The sequence below is a fragment of the Trachurus trachurus genome, assembly GCF_905171665.1.
Source record: "Trachurus trachurus genome assembly, chromosome: 18".
Taxonomy (NCBI): domain Eukaryota; kingdom Metazoa; phylum Chordata; class Actinopteri; order Carangiformes; family Carangidae; genus Trachurus; species Trachurus trachurus.
This window is the reverse complement of record NC_139909.1, coordinates 24692976-24713414: the sequence shown is the minus strand read 5'-3', so window position 1 is coordinate 24713414 and position 20439 is coordinate 24692976. Positions and strand designations below refer to the sequence as shown.

At 42.4% G+C, this 20439-nt stretch overlaps 1 protein-coding gene across 1 annotated transcript in view; it reads right to left on the bottom strand.

Moving 5' to 3' along the window:
- dnah2 (dynein, axonemal, heavy chain 2) overlaps positions 1-20439 on the bottom strand; it is a gene marked incomplete at its 5' end in the record, with an annotated part of 60443 nt that overhangs the window by 470 nt on the left and 39534 nt on the right. The window contains 29 exons of the mRNA XM_083993138.1: positions 47-197; positions 970-1044; positions 1531-1707; positions 4676-4790; positions 5322-5473; positions 7451-7685; positions 8737-8921; positions 9379-9570; positions 10482-10672; positions 10789-10972; positions 11175-11323; positions 11753-11939; positions 12257-12383; positions 12463-12662; positions 12834-12978; positions 13264-13397; positions 13549-13697; positions 13789-13939; positions 14476-14542; positions 15197-15345; positions 15436-15558; positions 15694-15858; positions 16038-16154; positions 16382-16551; positions 17509-17650; positions 17824-17940; positions 18165-18375; positions 18713-18852; positions 19786-19918. Of these exons, the coding sequence (XP_083849264.1) occupies positions 47-197; positions 970-1044; positions 1531-1707; positions 4676-4790; positions 5322-5473; positions 7451-7685; positions 8737-8921; positions 9379-9570; positions 10482-10672; positions 10789-10972; positions 11175-11323; positions 11753-11939; positions 12257-12383; positions 12463-12662; positions 12834-12978; positions 13264-13397; positions 13549-13697; positions 13789-13939; positions 14476-14542; positions 15197-15345; positions 15436-15558; positions 15694-15858; positions 16038-16154; positions 16382-16551; positions 17509-17650; positions 17824-17940; positions 18165-18375; positions 18713-18852; positions 19786-19918 (4433 nt within the window). The remainder of the gene's footprint in view (positions 1-46; positions 198-969; positions 1045-1530; positions 1708-4675; positions 4791-5321; positions 5474-7450; positions 7686-8736; positions 8922-9378; positions 9571-10481; positions 10673-10788; positions 10973-11174; positions 11324-11752; positions 11940-12256; positions 12384-12462; positions 12663-12833; positions 12979-13263; positions 13398-13548; positions 13698-13788; positions 13940-14475; positions 14543-15196; positions 15346-15435; positions 15559-15693; positions 15859-16037; positions 16155-16381; positions 16552-17508; positions 17651-17823; positions 17941-18164; positions 18376-18712; positions 18853-19785; positions 19919-20439) is intronic.

Sequence of the window (20439 nt, the reverse complement as noted above, 5' to 3'; positions counted from 1 at the left end):
AAATGCAATGAGGACATTCCCCGACAAAAAGTATTCAGCCACTCACTCTTTCCCATTTTCTTGCGGTTCTCCACAGGCTTGAAGTGGATGGTGGGGACGGGACAGACCATCTGCATGGGCTCAGCTTCCACCAGACAGGAGTTACTCTTGTCCCAACCTGCCCCCTCCAGGTACAGACCTCTGATATATACCCCGTCCTGGAGGAGAGGAGAGGGGGGAGAGGGCATAAACACAGACACAAGTTAAAGGAGGGAAGGGGCGTGAGATGTAAACACTTGGAGATGACACGCATACAGCTTTGAAAAAATGTTTATGACAAACAGCCATGCCAATTAGCTAATGTAACGGGTAGAGGGGAGAGAAGGGAGGGGTGAGAACATGGGGAAGGGGAGGGCTGAGTGGCAGAAAAAAAGAGAGGAGGATGGAAAGCAGTCTGCCATGAGGGATAGAGTGAGGAGGGACCAGAAAAAGACATGTTAGGACAGATGGAAATATAGAGAGACATGAGGGGAAATGAACATAAATAAAATGAAAAGTTTGAAGTGTGTCCTGGTTTTGGAGCAGCACAGGGAGGTAAAATGTAGAAACAGGTGGGAGAAACACAGAGGAATTGATAGAGAGAAGAATAAAATGAGATGAAGTGAGTGACAAATAGAGAGTTACAATGACACAGTGGGAGAAGTGAAAAACATTTTACCCCTCTGTCAAAATTGGGATTGTGAAACCTGCTCCATAGGACAAGAAAAAAATATGAGAGTGGATTTGTTGGATTGGGAGAGAGAGGCACAAAGCGGTGTGCCGCTGTGAATAAAAATACGTTTTTCAGGAAATCTGTCAAAGTTTGAGTAGAAATGAAATTGTGCTGGAAAGTGGCAACGGCTGCTGAAAGCTGAAGGCCTCACAAAAAGTGCTCTGATGGCCGGCTTATGTATATCTTCATGGAACAGAAATGTGTGTGGAGGGAGTCACCTTAGGGGGGTCAAGGAGGTTGCTGTCATCCACAGTGGATACTATGAACTCCCAGGACAGCGTGTCCACTGATATCTGCAACAACAGTTTCACACAGTGTTATCTGCTGGTGGACACCATGTTGCTGCTACTATGACTGGTCCAAAAGTCCATTTCACTGCAGCAGAGCCTTGCAACTGAGAGGTATAAATACACATTTGTTAGATGAATTGCTCAAGTCGACTAATGCACAATAGCGTGTGTGGTGGTTGTTGGCTGTGAGAGGCTGAGATTAATGTATGGACTCCAAAGAGGAAAGGGAAACGAGTGTTCAGCAGCTTGTGTTTGCCAAGCCGGTGCAGGGAGCAACTGTGTCAGCATCAGCAAGCATTTCCCAGGGTGTGTTTAATTGTGTATTGTATGTGCTGCAAAGATTTAACAGGGCATACATTAAACTGACAAGTCCTACTAGATACATTCAGAAATGCATGACCTTCAGTCACAAGAAAGATAATATAAACTGTGGTTTCTGGCGCTGTGCTTCACTAATAACTGTCTTTTTCTGTCCATGTGAAATCTTACATTATGCTGGCGAGCATAAGACTGCAGCACAGCAGTGAGGAAACCGTTGGGAAAGGTGAAGCCGGAGAGCCAGAACAAGACGGGGGGCTGGGCCGTCTCTGCCCAGCGCGCAAACTGATCGACTCGCTGGCAAAGATCCCTGGTCCAGGCTGCCAGGGGCTTCAGTGAGGGGTATGCCTAGAGACAGAGAGAGAGAGAGAGAGAGAGAGAGAGACATGGCAAATCTACAGTCATTTCATGCTTCCAGCTGTTGGCAGCTACATACAGTACAATGGGAAAAAGCCCAGTGGAGTGCAGTAGCACCCAGTGCTCACCAACAACACACACTGAAGTCTGACCAACACACAGGAAGAGATGCAGAAAGGGTTTGGAGGAACTGTGAAATTTTGCAAATAAGGTGATATTAATTCTGACATTACAACTTTAACTTCCATAACTTGATTTGATTTGCTATCACATCAAAGTAATGATGCTGAGGTGTGACAGTTAGTATCACTAAATTATCTGATTTAAACTAGATCCTCACAGATTATGATTTTGGGCAGAACTGTAAATTGGCTGAATTACTTAGTAAAAGTGAAAAGACCAGAGTTTTGTTTGGCATTTGGTCTGGCCGCTGTCAAGTGTTTAAAACTAACTCTTTATTTAACTTTTTATATCATTTATTTGACTAAATAAATCATAATAACACTGCTATACTTGTTGATCGGTGCAAGGTTTATCATCATCATTCGGTTAAATGTTCTTTGCTTTCATCTCATTTGAACTGTGGATATAAGCTGCAAAATGATGCTAAAAAAAGAAAAGAAAAACTGTTAATGTTGCTATGGTGAATGCATCTTTGCACTGGCACCTGCTCCCGTTGAACCAATTGAAGACTTTCCCCAACTTTTTACAGTCTTTACGTCTGAACCTTTGAACTCAAGTCAGAGTCATGTAGGCTGAAGTGAGTGGACCTAACCCTTTTAGATTGAATTAATATTGTTGGAGGTTATCATAGAATCTGTATATTTTATGCTACTAAACTGTCAGACCTGCCAGAATAAAAGATACAAATACATGCATAGTGGAGTGAGTGTGTGTGGACTTTTTGTATGTTTGCCTCCCAGGAGTGAATGTTCTGTATGAATACACATCACATATGCACAACGCTTGTACAGACGGCAGAGCCTTGTGAAGAAATAAGAGACAAAATGGCCGGAGACAGAGAGGCAGGCAGGCCAAAATTAAAGCCATGAGTCTGTGAGCTCAGAACTAATGACAGGCTGCCATGCCAAGGAGGGGCGGAGAGGAGAGGGATGCAGGGATGGAGGGATAAATAAGGAGGACAGAGAGTCTATGAGGGGCTGTTATTGCTGTGTCGACCAGATGAGGCATGAAGAGATAGAGGGAGAGAAGAGCACAGAATGGAGGGAACACTGGAAGGGGGGTGTACAAGGAATGAGACTGATGAGTATGAGGAGCTGAAGAACACAAAAAAACAGCAAGACGCAGTGAATGAGGAAAGACAGAAAAATGGACGAGAGCCAAAAATAGACGGAAAAGAAAAGTGAAAGACAAAGTTGTCTGGTTTACAAGTGGTCAGTAGAAGAGAGAAGCTCAGCTGGAGGCAGCAGCCCTAATAGCTGCCCAATACTCCTATAAAAGGAAATAGATACACACACACACACACACACAGATACACACACAGACACACACATACAGTACACCCAGCAGGAATAAGCCTCTGGCTGGAGCACAATGAGCTCAGGGTCTTTTTAGGAAAGTGGAGCAGGCCTTGGAAGGTTTACTTTGCTTATTACACTATGATTAGTCCACAGACGTAGGTAGGCTTTGTTCAGACACTGGGGGCCAAGACATGCTCCACCTGATCAACAACTACACATAAACACATGCATGCGCACATACACGTAAACACATATGCATACATGCTTTTATGCACAGTCTATAATGACACCAGAATGAGACATTTGAAGATGAACATAAAGTGCCCTACATGACTCCTGCTCAGTGGACACACACACATGCGCATGCACACACTTGAACAGTAGCCAGAATCTTTTCTAGCCCCTTGACCCAGGCTGACAGCGCCCTGTGTTCTCTACCCACTGCAAAGAGAGGTCCAGTGATAATGAAGCCAGAATGGAGAGTTCAGACAGAATTACAGCTGGAACGCTGCCAGAGCCACATCACTGTGAGTATGAGTGTGTGTGCGAGGGTCTCTGTGTGTGTGTGTGGTTGGACAGAGGAGAACAATAAGAGTGTGTCTGTGCAGCCAGGCAGAGTGATGGATAAATACACCTTTAATAACAGACCAGTGAGTCAGTACAGAGATGCCTGCAGCTGTGTTGGACTGGCTGAGGAGAGCAGAAGTGATTGGTGTTGATCAGATCACAAAGATCAATACTCAAGACTCCTGAGTGGAAATCTGAATGGTCAATGTTAGATGGCAGCGCACCATAGAAACCTGTCATACTTGTTGTAGGGAGAAACCCTTAGATGCACATGAAGTCAGAGTAAGTCATGGAAAAATAAGCATCGCTGTCTGTCTGTATGGAAACATCATCTGTGACCTGCACAAGGAAAATAACTTGGTCAATACTTGATTATAGAGCGCAGCGCAGCCAGGCCAATAAAAGCTGCTATTGTTTCACTGTTTACCTTGGATACTGTCATGCTTTGCTACCTTTTTCAAAGCACCTTCAAAAAATGTAATTCTCACTCGGCCTGAGTGAGAGAGTCTTTTTTGTCCTAAGTTATTTAAGTGCTCTCGTTTCTCCAAAGGGAGGACAGCCTCAATATTATTGATCAGCAAGACTCCTTCATTCCTGTCTGTGCCTTCTATTTTACAAAGGAAGAATATAAAAATGAAGGTGCAGTCTCACTTCTTACATCAGGATGTCTCACCTCTCATACTGCATGTGCATGGCACATACGGTGTTTGTGTTATGCACACACATACAGTATGTGTAAGTGTTACATTTATACATTTTAACAAGAGAGAAGTTGAGAATGCTTCAGTGGAAGGAAAGATCATCAAAGAATAAACAGGGACCTGATGAAGAACTTGTTCTGTAGAAGAATGAAATAAAATTGTCTGGACTATTGTGGGTGAAATCTGTGTGTGTTTGTGTGTGTCTGGCACCTTCTCCCACAGAGGTGGTACACGGGCGTCATAAATACAGTGGAAGGTCTCCTCCAAGCTGGATGACATCACCACTAAGCCTTTGATCCCCCTCTCCAGCTCCACCAGGGACAAACTAAGACACAAACATACACAGTTACAGCAACACATCTGTTATCTTTACCCTTTGTTTGAGGCCTTTAGTCATCACTGCTTTCTAGTCTGGTTCTACTGGAATTACTCACTCACACATAGAAACACAAACTATCAGGCTGGGTAACTGGGCAACTGCTCTCTGTTGCATATTCATTTCATGAGGGATGTAACTCTAGAGCAATCAATTTGCCCAAGTTTCAAGTTTCTTTCTGTAAGAGCTTATATAAGCCAATATTTGACTAAATTTGTATTTGTGTTTACTCCCTGATGATGAAATGCAAATAATATTTAGATTTATGTTTTTGGAATGGTTAATAACCACTCTACTAAATAGCCTACTAAGTCTCCATCTCATGGTATTCCTTATTTTCTCATTTCATACTCATTTATCTGTGTAAATGATCCCTCATTCATATAAATCACAGACCTCTGTCCTTGATATTTTTCCATTTCTACTCAATAGCATATGACACACACACCCACACACACATGTCCCTATCTCAGTTCATACATGATGGTGCCCAGCAGGGAGTTGTATCTCTGGATCTCTTGCAGCAGGACCACATTAAGAGGGGAGGGGTTGTCCTGGAGGAGTGTCCTAGTGCCCTCATAGTCAATCAACGCTGGAATCTTCTCACGAACGTCTCCCAGCAGCTCTAACACCTAGATACACCAATGACACATTGTACAAAAGCAGGTGGGATATGTTATATTACAAAGGTAATTCACAGATGTGCTTTAAGTGAAGAAACTCTAAGTCAGATCACAGAGCTGTACAGTATACAAAAACATCCTTCCAAATCAGCCACATAAACTCCACCACACTAAACCACAGGAAAAGCTACAGGGGAACTGAATGATACTGACAGTGGTTATTGACACCATTATAAAACTCCAATCACTTTCACAATAACAGACATTTAAGGCTTGACCTCAGAGGTTACAAGCTCAAAGACACATCTAAACCTGAATGCAAAACATATAAATAACACATGGTCAGAAGTATTTAAAATGGCACAAGAGTGGGATCAGAATGTGGTCGTTCTGTCTGATGCAATTTGAGTATTGTGGCATATCAACAAATAGTAAATATAAGTCTTCTTTGCCACGGATTAAGAGAACACATATCAAATCAATTTAATAAGGATAAAATCGTAGAAGCAATAAAAGATTAAGATTTCCTGATAGACTTTATATTGTATTTTCTCCACAAAGATTCTGATCAGCATCTTATTACACCAGTGACCATCTGCTAGTGCTGTGTAACCATTAGATATGTGAGAAATTCTTGGAGAAATAATAAAAAAAACACATTGGCTTCATGTAGAGGGCCCTTCATTGCTCCAACTGTTAATTGTTTGGAGTAGCTATCGCTCTACGGATACATCAGGCCATTTTGTGGCCTTTGTTTGGAATAGATTTGGTTGTTTTATCCATAAACACTTTTAAATGATTTTCCAGAAAATGTTCTGCATCACAATATTTATTCTGTAACATAGAATTATACCAAGATAGAGAATTTTATTCATACACCCAGCTCTAATCTGGGACTTTGGCCAGAGAAAACATTCATCTATGTGCCAGGACAAACACTCCTCTGCTATGCAGCAGCTGATACTGAACATGAGAGTACTCTTACTACACCAGTGAAACTGATGAAAATAACCACAAATGTCACTGGAACTAATATAACAGATGAAAACAAAGGCAGCATGATACTGGAGGTAAAAACAAGCCATCTTGTAGCAGTGGAGTAATCAGGGTGCATTAAACCTGACTAGAATTAGCATTTGGTTCAACTCACTGAACAATAGTGAGGTCTGTCATATGACAGAAAGGTATTAAGAACTGATCACATCATTTCCAAACATGTAAAATATGCTGTCTGAAACTAAAGGTTCTCCCTGTGGCTTGTTTTTACTGGCTCTCTGCTCCGTGGCATTCACCGTGACCATAATCACATGTTGTTACTTCTGTGTTGTGATGACTTAAGACCTGTAGCACTTTCCAAAGGCCTGACAGGATTGATTTTATTCAATTGTATTAGATTAAGTCTTTTAAATCAAATCAACCATGAAAAACTCTCTTCAAAAATGAATGTTGGAGGATTATCAGTATATATCCTTAATGTACTCGTATGCCTTCTAGGCCGTACAGACAGATGGGGCTGAGATAGAGGCAGGAATATCACATATCCTTTCTGTCTAATGTCCATTCTTGTTAAAACTCTCCACACTATATGACTTGGGTTTTTTAATGCTTGTAAAATAGTGAGGTTTTTGATTCTCTTATAAAAATTTGAATTTCTGTGCAGGTGACTTAGTAAGACTTTCTTCATGAGGGGCAACTTTTCAACATTTGTGCTCATATGTGCCCAATAACCTTCAGTTGACTATGAGCTCAAACTGAATGGCAGAAAGAGTGAGGATGATTAGTTTTAAAGAGCAGAGAACGTTTAAAAAAGACTGTACTTACATGGAGAGGTTTAAATTAATCTCTGTTACATACAGTACTTTATAATAGAGATGAACAGGCCAGGATACTGCTGAACTATGGTGCAGATATAAAATGTGTATAGCTCATCTTATGAAAGTTTAATTTACTTAACTAGTCATCTCTGCCCTTCCACCCTCTCCTTACCTTGTCTTCTCTACTTGGTCTAGCCCCTCCAGCAGTGGGGCTGGTGACCTGGGGCTGCAGGGAGAGCAGGGTGTCGAACAGCGTTCTGGTCTCAGCAATCTGACTGGCAATATCAGCATTAGGGTGCTGGCCAAACACCTCGGGGTGCTCTGTGGGCGGCAGCATGTTGATATAATCCCTGTATGTGGCCTGGGGACCATCACGGGGGATGTAATAGGAGGTTAAGGGGGATAACCTGACAGAGAAAGAGGAGTGAAAGGGGATAAAGTCAGTGATATGAAATTATATCTAGAAACAGTGGTACAGGGAAAAGAAGATCATTTATGTGTATTGAACTTGCATATTTGTATGTGAATACTTAGCTAAACATAAGCACTTGAACTTATTTCTGAACATACTGTTCATTCTACCTTATGAGTCTCTCTCTATCAATAGAAACAACTAGACCCAAACAGAGATATTTAATTTTACTTTCATTTGTACCATTACCATTAATACACTGTTTCAATGGCAAACAGCTTCAAGAGTTTCAGAGCACAGTGTTAGAGCTATTGTTCTCTCAACTGTATTTCCTGTCAATGCAATGACCCGTGACCTAGTTTCCCTGTAGAGATTATTTTCATCTCATCTAATGTTTTTCAGCATAATAACTCAAGAAAAGCAGCAACGGCCCTAAGAATGAAATCATAAATGTATATAGTGTTATATATACTGTATATAGTATAGTGTATTGAAAATATCTGAATAAATGTTCTACCAGAGGCAGCTGCAGGTTTTGTGTTTTCATTGTAGTGCATGACACTCACTGACCCCCACCATACCTGCAAACAGTCCTTTGACTCACATTCCCTGATGCAGTTCAAGAGAGCTTATTCTATACACTGTATATTTCTAGTGGTATGTACAGTATTTTTCATATAGTCCATGTTACTTTAATTGGGGCATTAAATATTTTCCAGGTGGTTGATTATAAATAAAAGGGATTGACACAACATTTGTGCAAGAAATAAAAAAAAAAAAAAAAGAAGGTGAGGACAGCCCATGTCAGTGTTCATGCCTTTAGGCTGCAATAATCTGATTGACCACTTGGTAGCGCTGGCACTCTGTGACCTGCAAGGTGCTATAACAGGGCGTTGACATGGACTCTGCTGCTGTAGTGCAGCTACTACTCAGGAAAATGATTTTAAAGGAGAATTGCAGTATCGTCACGTGTTCCCATACAAAAATAAGTTTTAAAATGACTATGTGAGTTTGTGTGTGTGTGTTTGTGTGTTCCAGCGTCTCACTTGAAGAAGGTCTGGCTGACAGCAGCATCACAGAAGTAGTCATTGATGTATGTGGTTAGAAGTCGTCTGTCCCAGTCGTCTGTGACATGACCTCCATAGTTGACCCCAGCGATCAGGTACTTGAGAGCGTCCCAGGGAATCTCCTCATACTCATCCAGGTACAGACTCAGCAGACTCTCACTCACCTGGTGGAGCACCAAGAACACTGTTTAACCCAGTGACTTTGAAATGCAGAACATCACACTGAGGGCAAGTGAAATGATCTTCTGTAGAGATAAGATGGAGTGGAGAGACAGACATTTTAACAAAAGGCCATAAGTACTGATCAGACTCATGCACTTGAAGTAGACTGTCATTATCCATCAGTCTGATCAGCCTTTACTCTGACAGCCTGTAAAACGGCCTCTCTGCTTGACTTAAGCCTACATTTGTGGTTTAGGGCAGATTACTGACTAGAAAACATCAGTCAAGCAGAAATATCACTCAGTCACCACCACTCTATGATCATCGTTACTGTACCATTCATTACCACCATCTATAACTACTATAGACTAAAAAACACATTAATCTCCTAGTTTCATTTTTGGCCTTTTCTTTCTGATAGCTGTCACTCTCTCCTTCTGTATCAGATGAGGCCCAGACCTCAAAGTCAGAATCATTGAAGCCGTAGACAATGTTCCAGCCCAGCTGTAGAAACTTCTTCCTTTCCAGCAGGATGCTGTGGAAGAAGCAGAGGGAGAAGAGCAGCTTCCGGTAGAAGACAGGTCTGGAGCAGCGCGTGAACTGTGTCTCAGTCACCAGCTGGTACAGACGTTTCATGTTGGCCTTCACACCCTGAGGACAGAAAGCAGTGTTAACACTAAGGAGACAGTAGGATGCATATTTTACTGTAAAACACATGTGGGAGACAAAACTTAACAGCCCCTGCATAGGTTTGTTGTCATGTACATTATGTTTGTCTACACAATAGAGGGTATGCACATGACGTCACGGTACTCGGAAGTCGCTGTGGAACGTCCACTGAGTGGCAAAAAGACGAGTGGCAGAGCCGCCAAAGTTTAAAAACGAGCAAGTAACGAAGCGATTTTCTCCGAGCCCACACAAGTCTGACATGTCTAGCTTTGCCAGCATGTAAAGCATGCATGACCTAACAGAGCTGCTAAAAATCTTGAGGATACGTCTCACTTTGACCGAGTTACATTCAAGAACCTGTTCTCAATGACGGAAAGTAAATTCACTGGAGCGGTCATTTTTTTTGATCGATCAGCTGTGTTTACAGTTTCAGGTGTCATAGTTATGATATTTAGACAGATAAATTAGTCCTCTAACACATCCTACAGTTTGACTGGTCAGAGTTTTTCAGAATAAAAGCAGCTCGTGTTTTAGTGTCGGGAGTCACAGTCAGGACGACAGTAACAGCTGTAATCTCGTCCCTCTGCACAGTAAGCAGCCTGTCAGTCACTCTGCAGGTACCGCGGTCACTCTGTGTGTTACAGGAAGTGTCAGTGGAGCAGACAGTTTTGGGGAGCTGGTTGTCGATTCCTTTTGACATCAATTTGTTTTGATATAAGATATTTTATCCAGTTTATGAGTCCACCGCTATCCGCCAGCATGTTGAGGGACGCTTGTTTTGCCACTCAGTCCGATCGAACGGGGCGTTGCCGAGGGCAACGTGACGTAAACGCATACCCTCTATATGCCTGTGCAGTACATATTTGGGAAACCATGTGTGCGAGGACATGCACCTTTGGTGGTTCGGTGGTCATCTTGATGCTGGCCTGCAGGATGGTAATAGGAAATTCAGGGTGTGGCGAAGAGCTGAGCCAGAGTCTGAAGTCTGGGTGGGGCTTCTGCACTTGTAGCTGCTCCACCAGCTTGTCCAGGTCAGGCATCCATGAGAGAGAGAGGTGGCAGTTGGCAAGGAACACCCAGTGACCTGTGAAGGCAAAAGGAGGGCTTGAGAAGCTGATGAAACAGATAAAAACATGTTTTCAAATATTATGAGAAAATGATATGAAATAAAACAGAGGCTGAACAGAGAAACTGGTGTACCATTTTTGACGCCATCTTCTATCATGCTCTTGGCAATGGGGGCCTGTCCCTGGCCCAGAGAGAGAGCATGGAAGTTCTTGCTCATGCCAGAGGCCTCAGCCAGCTGCAGCAGGGCCCCCGTGGGGTCTACCCCAGGAGACAGAACAAAAATCAAAGGACTGTTGCTGGTAGATTCCTCCACAATCTGGGGAGAGAGCAGAGAGAGAAGAATCAGCAAAAAAGGACAAATAAAGTGAGACAGTGTAAACGTGTGATTTCCCCCCCCCCCCAGTGAGCTACAACCAGCATACAACATAAATCAGATCAAGCACACTATGCATACATCAAATTAAAAAAAAAAAAAACTAAATTCAACATTGGTTAAAAGGACAAGAGCTGACACTCACAGCCTTCATGTCGAGAACAGGCGGCTCCACAAAGCAATAGCCAAGGTTGCTAACAATGAAGGAGGTGACACAGAAGGAGACGCGGTCCTGACGCAGAGAGCGCACTATCAACATCTTCTGGAGCTCATTACATTTATTCTCCCAGTCACCTAGAAAAAAAACAGACAGGAAGGGACAAGGGAGAGAATTCAAGGGTGAAAGAAGGTACTACTCAGTCAAACTTTGTCAAATCTAATTCCTCCTGATATATAAAAAAGACATCACATGCAAACCCAGACACTCTCTCCCTCTCGATCTTCTAGTCTTCAACCATTATTAATACTTAGTTGTCAGAAACAGCAGCATATACATTTTCATATTTATCATCACTGGTGTATAACATACTACAAACTCATACAGTATAACTTTAGCACAAAGGTGAAACCTGTCGAAACACAGATATATAGCATGTGTTGGTGGCTCCCTCACAAATCAACTCTGCTCCAATTGAATTGTTCCAAGTGAGAGGAATTTCCATCAGTACATAAAAAAGAAAAAAGGAAAAACAAAAGGGAAACCCTCCCACAATATACACAGACCTGGTAACACAGTATCCTCTGGCTCAGCACTGGTGAACCAGCGGCTCCATTCTTGTGGGTACTGTTCAAAGGAGGATGTGATGCCGTGGAAGTTGGGCAGTTCACTCAGCTCTGTGATGTTGTCCCAGCTGGAGTCTACCAGCCAACTGGTACACGGGTTGTCCATCTGAGCTGCCTTATCAAGTACCTAAAAACACACCAACCAGCCTATCAGCAGTCAAACATCAGTATATCAATACATACACCCACACACACTACTCATACAGAATCATGCCAGCTCCATATACTGTACATTAAAAAATGGCGCTGGTGAAGAAAGATAGTTCAAACTTGGGAAACACACTGTGAATGAAGGGGCTATGAAGGGAAGCACAACTTTTACATTGTTTTACAAAATATCTATTGGAAGACGAAGTGTACTTGAAAGTAAAACATTTGTCCAGTTGGATTATTCTACAGATTAGGCAGACAAGAAATGTTTGTGTATATTCAGTGTTTTCTTACAATTCCTCCTCGGAGGAAGAAACTGTACTCATCCATGTTGAGTTTGCCAGCCACCTCCAGGATTTTGGCACACATGTGGAAGCTGAAGAGAAGCTTATGGACCTCAAATAGACCTTGACACGTGTACCTGCAGAGGACAACACACTGGGTTAGCTAGAGTCACTCCACAGTGGACAGAATGCCTCTCTCGATGCGTCCTTGCTCACCTGTACACTGCATATGTGTGGTACTCATTGAGGTTGATGATCCTTTCCTCCAGCTTGTGGCTGCGCTTGCTCTTTTCTATGCTGAGGTTGAAGAGGTTAATGTAGGCATCCAGTGAGAACTGGTACATGGGGTCGATGCGGCCCATGTCATTTAGGATGAAGAAGAGAATGGAGGCTCGCTGGGCACATGGGCGATAGGCCTGTTAAGATCCAGCACTTACGGTTAGTATATTCTATGCAAATGCACATGCACTACAGATACGGCTTCTTTGAGTTTAAAGAATGACAAGATTATGTTTGCAATTTGTTTAAGAACCAGTAAAAAGCATCAATCCCGCTCTGCCCCGATCCCTTCATCCCTCCAACCTGACCTCTCTAGCAGAGTCAATCATGATCTCAGTCTGTTCACTGCTCTCCAGCTGCTCTGAGACCTCAGTGGAAGTCACTTTGGAAGTCTGAAGGGTGTTCACCAGCTGCACATCCTCCAGCAATGACCCAGTCGCCTCATTCAGCAGCCTGGTACAGAAGATAAAGATAGACCAAGAATAACATTTGCTCTTTATCTTCACTACTGCTGCTGATTTTTTTTTTTTTTTTTTTTTTTTTACCACAAATGCTATGACTCACTGCTGGTATCAATTCCTCCTCTCCACTAATAATTCCACCATTACCATTCATAATCATGTTGGATATTTCAACTTAATTTGATACAAAATATGTATAAAATATGATTACTATATGTTTCTAAATTTTCCTGGGAAACTTTAAGTATCTGTCAATCTATAAAAAATGTTGAACAACCTTAGGATCTCATCCTCCAGTTCCTGTAAGCTTCTCTTGCCAGAAGCAATGCTGATCACTAATGAGTCCTTCTGTTCTTCTAGATCTGGACGCTCCTTACGAACCACTATTCCCAACAGTTGGGCCTCCAGTCCCTACACACACACACACACACACACACACACACATGTGGATACACAGAGAAATGCATAACAATGAACTAGAGCACATTAGAGTGCAATACACAAGAAAAAAAAATCAAAGATGCACACACATGCACACACATGCACACCCACGCCCACACACCTGCTCCTTGACGGCAAAGTTGACTATGGTGGTCTTTGTGGAGATTTCTGGTGTGTAGTGTGGGTTGGACAGTTTGGTGGTGATGTAGAAACGAAACTCTGGACTGTACTCCACCTCCTTATCACCCAGCTTCAACAGCAGCCTGCCACCTGGTGAAAGCAAATCCCCACAATCCCCATAGACTCAGGCACCCACTCATATTTAGCTGGAGATATATTAATTTGTGTATGTATGTCTGACCTATCCGTGTCAAGGACTTGTTGAGAATTGGATTCAGAGATGGGTCCAACTCCTCCTGGACATTCTGCAGCAAAACAGGGTTCCCGAACTGGATGGCATTTTCTAGCACCCGCAGGTAGTCTGGCATTTGAAAGTCAATTACTTTCAGACCCTGCACATGTGCACACACATAGGAGGAGAGAAAGAGAATTGATTATCTATAATCCATTCTAATAAGCAGGTGGTCAATATATCAAGATATCTTTTCCAAGAGAGACCTGAGTACAGCTGGAGATAACAGAGATAAAACACAAGAAAACATCCTGTCTATCAGGACAGATGTAATGTTCAAATGAAAAGTTCTATTCCAGTGCAGCTACTGGAAGGGGTGTTTCATTTCAGTTCAGTATATACTCAGTGAATATCTAAAATGTGTTTTAATTTGAGAACAGAAGTATAGCATATATAATTAATACAAAGTGTGGAGTTTTCTCAAATACCAAGAGCCCTCTTTAAATGTATCTTCAAGCTATGTATCAGTAAAACTGTCAAACAACCTAGCATCAGTTTTTATATTGTGTTGGCATATGTGCTATATGCAGGTACTTAAATATTCATCATTGATCCAGATACTGAACTGCCAAACCCTAAAGACCCCACTGGATTAACAAAAACAATCAGAATATGTTTGGCTGAGTCAAGACTTACTCTACTCATCTCCATGTTCTTGATCCACTTCAGAGCTTGGCCCTGAGGGTCCACCATCAGTGGCCATCTTCAGAGAAGGGTAAGAAATACATTAAGTACAATTGTATTTACAGTCAGAAACACACATTTCAAACATTCTCTTTTAATGTTTCAAATAATATGTTGTGTGTCTGTTATCATTGTTTTATTGCAAATCTTTTAACATTCTGTTTCATATGTTGGTTTAATGGAATACAACAGTTTGCACATGATTGTGAAGGTTTCCTCCAAGGTTATGGTAGTCCAGTGAAGTGACTTGGCTTCGGTGTGGAAGAAGCAGGTTGTCAGGAAAGCAAAAAGTATTACTGGACATCCTGACCACATCCTTTCGGGACATTGTGTGTTGATGCGTTCAAGATGGTGATACTATGCCTACCTAAGGAAGACAAACTGCTACTTTAACTCCTTTTTTGCTATTAGATTGCTGAACAGCAAATAGCAAATGATTAGCTGATGTGAAGCCAATACCACTGACAGCTTTGAATGTAATGTATCCCCTTGCGGGATAAATAAAGTTTAAAGTTTTCTGACTGACTAACTGATATCATATCAAGTGAACACAACCAAAAACAAAATGAACAAAAGCAAAGGCTGTAACGTCGAACTGAGCAGTCTTACCAGACTACAGTTGTAACAAGTAATTTAACCATTTATTAACAAATGAGGTCTTAGTGTTACTGACCGGTTTCCGCGGGTGACAACAACTCCGTTCTCTGTAGAGAATGCATCAGAGGGCAGGCCCTGAATATTCCACTCCCTCACCGCTGTAGGTTTGGACAGAAAAACTGCAAAACTGAACCCTGGTGTGCAGGCAATCTGCAGGTCCCGGACCTGAGCAGAGTGCAGGAGGGAGGAAAGAAAGAAACATGGGTTGTGTTGGACACATAGTTTTTACATGACGTGTTCAGGTGTGTGTCTCACCTCCTTCATCCAGATGGCAAGCAGCTCGTCTCTGTAGTTGGAGAGGAAGGGTCCCATGTAGGACAGGAAAGATGCAGCGAGCAAACAGTCTCCTACAAGGTATCCCATGTTCTCCTCAAGACCCTGAAGCATACACACAGACAGATTAAACAGGTCGTGTATTATCCGTTTTCAACCAACCCCTAGAAGGATGTTGACTTCAAAGTCATCAAGGTGTGTGTGCGTTTGTGTTCATCACGTTGTGTGTGCATGACCTACAGCAACTCTCTCTTCCCAGCGGACCCTCTCTCCAGCAAGTCCAGTCACCAGTTTGTCAGCTCGGTCCAGCTTCACCTCCATATCATCTGACTTCCTCTTCAAATTCTCCTTCATGGCCAGTTTCTCACCGTGCTGCTTTTTCAGCTTATCTAACTCCTCTGCCAACTGCTCTCACACACACACACACAGAAACAAAATCAATTAATTACTGGTCTTGTCATGTGGAAACTGGACTTTCCACAATTCTACTACTACATTTTCATATATAATATTGACTTGACACGCTCTAGAGTCTAAAGTCAAGACATCTATCAGGCGGCTGCTGGATGCACTGGGTTCCACACCTCTCGTAGTTTGTTCTGGGACTCAGCGAGTGCCGCCTGTTTCTCTGCCAGCTGGGACGTGGCAGCGTTCAGCAGGGCTCTCTTTGGCTCCACCACTCTGAAGATAGTCCCATAAACCTGAGGGAACAGTGTACATATACATATATTTAGTTTTGCTTCCTATTTGTTCATATATATATTTTCTCATTGTTTTGTAATTGCTTCTGCTCACAGCGTGCACTGTGCCAAAATTAGCACAGCGCGTTTAACACCTAACTATACAAAAAATAATGAATTACCAAATTTTGTGTACCCCTTTGAGTTGAATGAATGAGATGGTGTGTGTGTCGGTGACAGGCTCTTACCTCCATGGCTCTGACCCACATGCAGAGAGACTTTGCAGCCAGCGACACTTTGCCGATGATGTCTGGCTGGAAGTCCACCTGTCTGCAGAACTGACCAATCTTCTTCAGCACACGGTCCGATATATTGTCCTTGTCAAAGTTAACCAGTGTTTTGATGAAATTGGACTCACCTACCGGAAACATCACAATGCCATGTCAATAAAGCTTCTTTTGAATTTACATTTACATTTAATCATTTGGCACTTGACACCTTTATCCAAACTGACTTACAAGCCAGTGAGCTTCAGTACAGTAGGAAAGCTTCAGATAATTAAGTACTACAGCTATTTACTAAGTGCAATCAGACTGTATTAAAGAGGTGCACCAGGAGTACATAATAAGTGATAGTTAGAGATGATGGGTTTTTAGAGAAAGAGTTTTCAAGAGTCTCTTAGAGTCTCTTGAAGATGGAGAGGAACACCTCTGCTCTGATAGTATGCAGAGGCTTGTTCCACCATTAGAGAAGCACAGACCAGAACAGTCTGGATTGACTTTCCCTTGTGTGCTGGGATGGCGTCACCGGATTCCTTGGAGGAATGCAGTGGCCGAGAAGGAGCATAAGGCTGAATGATTGAATTCAAGTAGATGGGTGCAGACCCAGAGGTCACTCTGAAGGCAGCCTTAGTGACGCAACTTTGATTTGAGTCACACAGTTGTTTAGCCTGGATCTTCTCATATGTAGCTCTCTGTTTTAATAATCTCCTACAAATCATCACTTTGACAGGGACAGAGCTGCTTCCTTATTTTGGACTTTGCTGTGCTCTCCCCGCATCACAGTACCTTTTTAGTGTTATCCTAATTATTTTATTGTGAAAAAATATTGTGTTTAATTTGTTGCTGTTTGGAAGTTTGTTTGTTTGACTCAGTGCACTGGTATATTTGCTCCTTATAAACTGACAGCTGTACAGCACTGTAAAGATAATAACAATTAAACAGTGAGTTTCTAGTATAATGTATGTAATCCCTGTCTTCCCAGCTACAGCTTTCCATATCTATAAATATCTATAACAGTTATAGCCTGAGTTTTCTCATCTTTTGCAACTCTCCTTTCAATCATCTCTAAACTCTGCACCGCTGCTGTCTCTCACCCAGCTGTCTCTTGGCCTCTGCCCATGTAGGCTCTTTGCCCAGAAGAGTCATGACAGCCACCATCACTGTCTCCACCAGTGTTGGGGGACGGCCGTATGACTTGATCTCTGTCATGTCCTTCTTATTCAGAGACTCCAGAGCCTACATGCAAAATGGGAAAGATAAAGAAAATATCTTGGAGGCAAAGTATACCGCTGACCAGACAAAATCACGCAATCAAATGAATGAAGTCGTTACATTGGAGCAGAGGGGAAGTAGGTGAAAGACAAAGAGGGAGGAACTGGGTTAAAACATTTAACAGGACATGGATCTACCTTCATAGCCTCCTCCAGGGCAGGCAGGGCCTCATCCAGGTCTCTTTGTGCATTGTCAGCCATAGCTTTACACTGTAACTCTTCAGCTCCAATTTTCTCACTGTTAGCACTCACAGCCTAAAGACATGAAAACACAACTCTGTCTTTTTAGCTTTATAAATACCACATGCAAACCACCACATACACTTCAACACAAACCCCTAATTTTACTTTAATAACATAATCCAATATCATGTCTGGGTTAGTTGGGTAGAAAAGAAGGTTGTAAATACTTTAACCGAACTATTTCTTTGATGTGTTTTGTAATTTGTGCACATGTCAACATATTTTGTGATACTCACTTTCTGCTGCTTGTCAGCCTCTCTCTTCTGCTGCACAATGACCGACAGGTACTCCTCACACTGTATCTGAAACTCAGCCACCTGCTTCTTGGCCTCCTCCAGCTCCACAGACATGGCCTCCACCTTTTCCCGTGTGTCGCTGATCTTGAAAAGGCCGTTACGCAGCTTGTTTATCTGATCCCCCACCTCACTGCGTTTCTCTGCCAAAAGCCTAGATGCATATACACACACAGACGGGGAAACACAGACACAAACAATATCAGACTAACAAGGCGACTGATCTAGACAAGTGTCTAGTGAACTCAATAGAGAGAAAGAGCCTCTATAGAGTGAATAACTTTACATTGTAATTAACCGGGTTATTAATGTGCTCCAGTTATCTGACTCTAATGCATACAAAACAATTATAGTGTTAGAACCACAGTATTTAGATCTCATGTGTGCATACTCAAAATTAAAGCCTACAACAGGACAACACAGCATCCGTGTGGCCACAAAAACACAAACAAAGCATTAAGATGTGTTAGAAAAAGAGTGAGGGCGCCTACTTCTTGTATCCAGACACCAGCTCCAGGTAGTTTGTGGGGGTCACGTAATTATGTCTTCTCAGCTCCACTTTCATCCTTTGGGAGATCTCTGCAACCGACTGGTGTGTGGTCACAAAGATACTAGCAACCTTTGTCTGGATCTGCAACAACAAGGGGTACATGTGAACACGCTGATCTGACATTCAAATAATAAGAATGCAAATGATTTAGCATTTATTCATTCATGTTGGGATTGATACACCAAGCACCGTGTAGTGTAGTTCACTGTAAGTTATAGTTTCGTGCTTTACATTTGTTGAAAAGCTCTACAATGACATATAAACAGTCAGAGTAAAGCACCATGTCCCTTATCTCTCTTTCCAGTTAAAAGGGATACTTCACCCAAAATCAATAATTCACCAATCATCTACTCACTGTCATGCCAAGGAAGGGTTTGGAGAACTTTCGGAGTTATCAAAACGCTTTTGGAGTTCCTGCGCAAAATGCGTGAGATTTGCTGCGAGATGTACTTCCGTGTTTACATCATACATCCAATGGTTTACAATGACGAACGAACATCTCGCAGCAAATCTCACGCAACTCATGCATCTCATGCAGCCACTGGGAGCTCCTACTACAACAAGGCTAAAAACAGTGATTAAATTACGTTTTTCCAAACAACTTTTTCATGTCGCAGCTTCAGGACACTTGGGTCAGTACGGACGAGCAGTATGGAGGTATTTGGATGTTTCATAGTGTGTGTTTTGGATGATTCAAAAGTGAGCACAATCCGCCACCATTATATGAAAATCTGTTGCCAGCCGGACCCCCCCTGGAACTCCAAAAGCGTTTTGATGACTCAGAAAGTTCTCCAAACCTTTCCCTGGCATGGTGGTGAGTAGAAAATTGGTGAATTGTTGATTTTGGGTGAAGTATCCCTTTAAATGCCGATATCACAGACACACAGAGCACATCATGCAGATGTATGACCAGATTTGTGCTAGAAAGCATCACAGCATGAATGGGAACCAGTTCAACCATGTGAAATCAAGTGCCTACATGTATGAATGTGTGTTTGTGTGTGCATGCCTCACCCCCTCCAAAGACCCCAGCTCCAGTCCATCCAAGTACCTCTCAGCCACCTCCAGCAGAGCATCTTTGGGCCAGTCACAGAACCAGTCAATTGTAGTGCAGTTTACAAGTGCTGGGTACTGGAGGATGCGATTCCTGTTGGAAAATGGTCATTTATGAGTTTCATTCATATATACTGTAATTAGTTGTTATAATGATCCTCATAATAGCCCTGTGGATGCAGGGTCAATCAAAATTTGACAGACCACCGGAGAGAATAATGGAGCTATTATGCATTAAAATAGTTTTTTTTTTGCCTCAAAGGTTGTCTTTTCAGAAGGGTACTCAAAAATACACATAAATATGACTGGCTAGTTTTAGCAGTATGACACAAACGCTCTTAACGGACCAATTTGAAAGAACCCTCTAAAATAAAGTGTGGCAGAGTTCCTCCAGAGCTATAGTGTGAGTCTGTGAGTTTAGCAAGTTAATTGGTGTAGTGCTCCCTGAATTCTGGCAATGTGATATAAATCCTGCTAGCAGTGCGTGGTGAGAGGGCCAGGATGCCTCATCACACAGAGAATGGTGATTAGCTCTGGGTGAAGGTGCCTGCCAGCCCAATTAGCACCATCATGTGTGACCACTACCCTGTGCCACTAATTACAACCAGGCCATCA